Source organism: Anneissia japonica, unplaced genomic scaffold (assembly GCF_011630105.1).
Source record: "Anneissia japonica isolate Jap-2015-1 unplaced genomic scaffold, ASM1163010v1 scaffold287774_len439945_cov178, whole genome shotgun sequence".
NCBI classification, from domain to species: domain Eukaryota; kingdom Metazoa; phylum Echinodermata; class Crinoidea; order Comatulida; family Comatulidae; genus Anneissia; species Anneissia japonica.
The window spans coordinates 251560-258902 of record NW_022725867.1 but is presented as its reverse complement, the minus strand read 5'-3'; the positions used below and the strand labels follow the sequence as shown (position 1 = coordinate 258902).

The following is a 7343-nucleotide window of genomic DNA, read 5'->3' as shown; positions in this document are numbered from 1 at the left end:
AAAAAAAAAGAATAACAAAATAAAACACATTATAACAATTATTATTAAATATTAAAAGAACAAAAATTCTAATAAAATTGAATATTAAGCTCCGTCCAGATTATCAAATTTTCGCTGACAAAAAAAACAACTTTTATATGCCCATAGTCATGATGTGCCTATATATGGTCATGATGTGATGTCATCAGGACCATATTTAGGCCTGTCACATGCTTATATCAAATAAAATTTAAAAGTCTGGTCAGGTGCTTCCTGTATAATGGAAGAATATCTCTGAATGAGAGTGTAATGACTGTCTCTTATACACATCTAGATGTGTATAAGAGACAGACATGTAATGATATTATATTACATTTCTGTTGTCCGAATGGTCTTTTTTTTAATTATAGGCCCCTATAGTGTATTTTGCTATATGGACTTGTTTCCGAAATAAAGCTGATTAATTAATAAGCTAGGCATAATAATATTTCTTTATCGCTTACATAAATTTTTAAAATACGTGCTCAATGCTAAGCTATGGACGAACCATTAGAGGACAGTCTACACTGTATAGGCCTATCTGATTTAATAAAATCATAAGAAGAATTCGAACAACCAATATTTTAACTTGAGCGTAAACACGGTATGCATACTATGTCACTATAACATTAAAAACATATTTGTGTGGTGTTTCGATACGGAGTAGTTAAAACTTACCTGAGAAATTCCCACATTTGTTTCTTCCGTTGGTAACGCTGTAATCAAATGTTGGTAAAAGAAAAAAATGGCGAGTAGACCTACTCCAAACATTTTATTCAACTTCACTTCACTTCTGTTTAAACTTCTGTTAATGAGGACGACAAAGCGAGTACACTTGTGCTTTTTAAAGAGCAGCCTGACCGTATAACTCGTATTTTAACTTTGTCGACTCTCCTCCTATGTGTATGCCAATTATACAAGAGGTGATGGTATATTATTCACTTGTAATCAAGATCTGTCGTACGCTAATGTCATCGCCTCGACCAACTCCAATCCTTGGGGAGGAGGAGCAGCCTACATGAAAGCTAATAGCCTTAACACCTAAGCCATACACAAACTCGTTGAAATATGTTGTGGGTTGACATGGAGCACTTGGATCGAATGAGAAATAGGCTATATCTGATTAATGATATTGTCATAATGCCTACGTGATGCAATGATTCAGGGTATTAGGATCAAACGCAGTACAATTCCAGTGCTCAAGACGATTAAAATTCCTAATAAAAGTGAATGAAAATTATAGTAGGTGTATTTTGATTGGAACATTATGTCTAATTTACGACGTCATCTAGAATAACGTTAGTAAATCAGGTGTAAGTGATTAAATTGCGTATAGATATGCATAAAACAGTATGCGAGAGGGCTGGCGAATAGGCCAATGCTGGTAAAAGAGTCAGAGAAAATGAATTATGTTTCCGATATTGTTTCAAGAGATTAAATTTGTGTATGTTCTTATAATTTTGGGAGATACCTACGTTGACTTATTACTTTAAGTAATTTATGAGTTAGGCCTATCAACTTTTGTAAATACGTTATGATAAACATGCAATGGATGTCGTCCTATCTCTCTTAGATACAATAGAGTCAAATCCAGGGGGTTTCTTCAGACCTTTGTTCTGTCTCATCTGGGGTACCACAAGGTAGTGTTTTAGACCCTATTCTATTTAATATTTTTGTTCTCGACCTTCCTTCATCTGTTTCTTCAAACACTTTGCAGTATGCTGACGACACCATGCTGTCAATCATTCCAATACGGATGAGGTTTCCCTGCAAAATGATCTAAACAACTTTTAAAGGGGTGTCAACAATAGCATTTAAATGCTAGTAAATGTAACATGATGCGTATCACCAGATCTAGTAAACATTCTGATAGTGCTACTGATTATTTTATTGGTTCTGATTGCATTAAAAATGTTGAATCACTAAAATACATTCGAATTACTATATCATCAAACCTTAGTTGGGATAAACATGTTTCCTCAATTATAGCTAAAGCTAGTAGTTACGGGTTTCATTAGGAGGATTGTCCGTTGTAGAAACCAATATGCTATTATCTCTAGTTGCAATTATTTTCCCCGTTTATAATGATGTTCCCCCTGATTGATAATAAAACTCGAGCTATAGCTGCAACAGTAATAGCGAGGGTAACAGGCCTACCGATTGCACGCTATTTAAGCCGTCCTTACATATCGCGGTAATTTTGCAGTTTAACATAGCTACAGCTGGTTTAAACGCTTTAAGGCCAACTCAGACAGCGTCGGCCGACGCAGCCCGACCCGGGTCTGTGTGAGTTGAACGCAGACGCGATGGTGTGCGTCGGGGGCAGTCGCGTAGTAGAATATTAAACGTGTTTAATATTTCTCACGACGGCTTAAGACTGTCCCCGACGAAAAATCGGGTCGGGCTGCGTCGGCCGACGCTGTCTGAGTTGGCCTAGAAAACGCAAATGCGTTTATATAGTTCAATCAACACTGTCCAATAAAAGTCTCCTCATATCCACACCAGACTCCGGATCGTCACCAAAATGTATCATTTAATCACTTCTTCATTGGACCATTATGGATCATTTAGATGCACTTATAAGTTTTAGAGATATTTAGGTCTGGGAGCTTAACTTAAATGACCCTGAAATACACACCAAAATCTGGATCGTCAGTAAGATTTAGCAATTCCTTCCTTGCAAAATAGTTAAATTTTCCAAAAAGTTTCATTCAGATCAGTTTTTTTAACTATCTGGTCTGGGATGAACAAACACTTTGGTAAATTTCTGAACAACAGTTTGTTAACACAGTCCAAAGTGATAATGTTCATGTATGTATGTAGTATGTAGGCCTATGTGTGGGTGAGCATGTGTATGTGTGTATATGGGTAAGCCTATTATGCATAGCAAGAATACCATATCGTTAATGGTAATTTTTTCTTTTCGTTTTTGTTTTGTTTTTGTTTGTTTCTTTCTCTCTTTTGATTACAAATGTGACTGCTCTGCCTCCTGGGGGCCACTATCTTGGTCTGTCCCCGAGCACTCATTCGTCTGTGGTAGGGTAAATGTGTAACCTGCTCCTTTGTTCGCGCCACCTAGGTAGAGGTCTGGGATCGCGCGGGGGACAGTGACGGATGGTTGACCCTTTGAGACCTTGCGTTGTTTACCATCACAATTTCAATTTTTTTAACAATAATAAACGTATTATTAATTAACAATTAAATGATAAAATAAATAATGATTAATTTGGAATTGTTAGGCGCATAGAGTTTTAGATATGCGCTATATAAATATACAATAATAATAATAATAATAATAATAATAATAATAATAATAATAATAATAATAATAATAATAATAATAATTGTTCACCTTCCTATTAAAGCAGTGTCAAAATAAGTAGAATTAATTGAAATTCATATTTTGAAACTTTTTGAGCAATAAGCTTAACATCAAACCAAAACTCTCTCCTTTAGTATAAACTAATTTTGACAAAGGGGTTTTTTTTTGTTTTCTGGGGTTTTTTTTGTGTACAGTACTTGCATATTGGCTTATTGTGAGATAATGAAATAAAAATACAATGCATATGCTCAATACGATTAAAATTCCCCAAAACAGTGGATTAAAATTAGAGGTGTAATTCGATTGAAAAATCAACATGGAAAACGTCTATTTTAATAGAAACTTCGAGGCCCCAATTAGCTTTTGGGTAAAATTAGAGCGTCTGAGTACCTGAGTCTAACTCCAGCGGTAAGAAGGTAAAGGTAGGAGAGTAACCCATAACTTGCAGTGTCATTGCGCTAAATTAGGGAGCTTTCGATTGCACGACGACAGTAGAACGTAGAACTTAGTGACGTCACTAAAAGTCTACGCATGCGAGAACGTTAAGGTCACCTCGTCGAGTAGATTCTGGAATGCAATTTGGCCAAATCTACGTATGCAGAGAACGTAGGACGACGCCAGGTAGTACGGTCACGCATGAGTGATTCTGTACTCGCGTTGTGTCGTCGCACACTGATCGAAAGCTTCCTGTTGCGTATGGGCGTGGTCCATGACTACTAGCAGCCGTAAAGAGGCGCTTCATGGTAGCTACATGTTTACATCATTCCACAACGACAGGAGCTGAAATGAACCATAATTAACATCGGGATAACCCCTACTCTTCCGAAAGATGCAATGAGTTCTTTAAAGTGCACACGAGCCAGATGTATACACTGGACGTCCACTTTAAATCCTTATATATCCGAGAAGACTTGGTTCTACCAACAGAAACATGGACGAGGAGCGAATGAACCAGCGCCGATGTTTCATCAGTCTAGTCTATCTTCAATTCAAAAGTAGATAGACTTTAAAAAGTTATTTATTCCAAATCAAGTATCATAAAACAGTACAAATTCAAATGCATCAAATGAAATGAGATGGAATAGGACAACCACAAACAAGAAAAATACAGCTTTAAACTGTGGTGCCCTTTAGATAAAAAATAAATAAATACAGTCATCAATTAATAATCAATTAATCAAATAAGGTTCTATTCATAACTGATAAGCTAATCAAACATTCAATAGGTAATTCAGTAAATAAATAAATGAAATAAAGAGTAATAATATTAATACATGGAATTAATGTCATGTTATGGTACTGTAAATATACAATGATAAATTAGATAATTAATAATATAATAGTAAAACATTCGCAAATACTAGATTTTTTATACAACAGAGGCCTGTTTGATTATATTTGTATTTTTAGATGAATACATTATTATAACAATTCTTTTCAAGTAATTCATTATCAACTAATTCAGTCAAAATCAAAACAGCTGATTTCATTTTTAAAAAATATTTAAATATTAAAACACATCCAATTGTACACGCACTAACAAAATAAGAGGGATCAATCAAAACGAATCATTTAGAGACAAAAATATTATTTATACTAATAAAACATTAAAGTAGGAAAATTCGCGATATATTTAAACAATTGTAACGAATATAGATATCTTAATCAGTTTATAGAGACTTAAGTCTATACCGCTCGACCACTCGAATCGCCCTAAGAAGTACCAGTAACCGGTACTGACAATTTTGTAGATCGTATTTATCTATACAGACTTATATATAACTGAAATAAGTCTAAACATTTAAAACTGATTTCCATTGTGACTTGGATATTAAATAAATACCAACCAATTTATTATGTATTTTAACCGTTTTCAGTGCTAATCATTCGTAATCCTCAATTATCTCTTGAGCCAGTTTGGCCATCTGTTCCATTTATACGTCTCTTCGGCTCATTTAATATTTCTATAATCTACAAGACACCTTTCCCAGCTTCACTTGCATTTAAAAAAAAAACTATCATTGCATTGCGATAATCATCAGTCAGCCACGTTAATTTCGTAACCCATTGAGTCTTCTTGTACGTACGTCCCACTCGTCTCATATTATGTTTCACGAGGTAACACAAACAATTTTTATCTAATATTAGACTGTGAAAATCGGACTAACTATAAGCTTCGGTGATTAATTCATGAATTTTTAAGTGTGAATTTGGTTAGAGAAAAATACCATAAAAAATATTCATAAATAATTTTTGAAATTTTAAATTAACCAGACATTTTAAAAATTATCAACATAATTGAACACATTGATCATAGAAATTAGCGTATTTAAAAAAAAAACATGTTTATTCAAAATTTTAGCGCGAAAAATGAGAAACACATCCAGTCATATGAAAGTGCTTTTATTACTTTCTATAATTATAGTATAAAAAACAGGGTACACATTTTTTAAAATTCAGTATGTTAAAGCTAATAATTTGTGTTACTACAAAATGACCAAATTGCAAATTATTTTTTATTTATTTTTTTGTCACTTTCAAAGAGACAATCTTTAACAATTTTGTTTTTGCAATCCGTTTTATAAGCTAATGCGCTATGCAAATGCGCATAACATTGAACAAAAAAACTTGGAAAAATAATTAAACAAAAAATATAAGACTTTAACCAAATAATTACAGTATATTACTAATTGTCTTACTACTTGTAATAGTGAAAAGACATCCCATGTTTAATTGGGCAGTACGGTGTATTGAAGTAAACCTATACGCGTGATAAAACTCGGGTCATTGTCCGAATACTTCCAGGTTGGTTCTGGTTCTTTATAATGTATAATGTATTACTCTAATTGGAACTTCTATTCATTCATATATTACCCAATGGAATATATCTTTGAGCCTCGTATTACATGTTGAGCCAGTGAATCGTCTGTTTGTAGATGAAATGTGTCAAAATACCTGACATGTAAAAAAAGCCTAGCTTTGAGGAATGAAGAAAAGACTTCGGCCCTAGTGTTTATGTTAAGCGATATTGCATCTTCAATCGTCATTATGATTGCGTTTGAATCTTTGTATCAAGTTTCTTTCCACGCATGGGATGAGTTGCCCGTGGAGGCCGGGAACAGTTTGTCAATGAGTCTTGCCGATTTCCGGAGAGCTATACACGAGTTCTTCTCTGTTAGCCGACCTAACAATGGCGATAATAGCTCACAATTGCTTGGATATATTTTATATTCATTTTAGCATTTTGCAATTTAAAATTTTAAAGTAAATTTTACTGAATCATCTGATATTTTAAAATTTTAAATGCCAAACTTTTGAATTATGCTTATTTTACTATAGAATTTTTACAATTGTTAACTTTCTTCTCTGTCTAGCCGACCTGACTATGCAGATGAACAGCTTAATTTGCTATTTTTTTTTAAATCTACCTTAGCACTTTAAATATTAATTTTGAAGTAAATTTTATTGAATCATCTGAAAATGTTAATATTTTAAATCTTTTAAATTATGCCAAAATTTTAAATTTTTAATGTTTATATATTTAAAAAAAATGTATATTCTGTAAGCATTTGGTTGTATCTTGTGAAGGGCCCCACTCGACAGTGATTAAGTTCACTTTTAGGGTGTCCTGTCTCATATTGTCTGTGCTTGTTCTTTGCTGTTTCCTTTATTGTCAATTTTAATGTTTTGAGACGAATAAATGAAATGATGAAATAATTAAAATGATTAAAGTTTATTTTTTGTTGAGAAGGATGCTCGTATCACTGCCATCTAAACATTAATATTAGCATCATCGTCATCGTTGTCGTCGTCATCATCATCGTCATCGAAGAAAAACACGACGGTTATGGATCAGGGTGAGCCACCAGATCGATAGGCCTATGTGTTTAGGTACTACAATTTGATTTCAGAGACACATTGTCGACGTTGGGGCCGGCAGTGAGGGGGGTGGGGCAGAAGCCGCTCTTGGCGGCCCTGAAGGTACGTCTTTTCGATAAAAACA

At 33.9% G+C, this 7343-nt stretch overlaps 1 protein-coding gene across 1 annotated transcript in view; it reads right to left on the bottom strand.

Moving 5' to 3' along the window:
• Positions 1–3794, bottom strand: part of LOC117112954 (vascular endothelial growth factor C-like) — a 7492-nt gene extending 3698 nt beyond the window's left edge. The window contains exon 1 of the mRNA XM_033256184.1: positions 3731–3794. Within this exon, the coding sequence (XP_033112075.1) occupies positions 3731–3794 (64 nt within the window). The remainder of the gene's footprint in view (positions 1–3730) is intronic.
• Positions 3795–7343: the final 3549 nt, after the last annotated feature.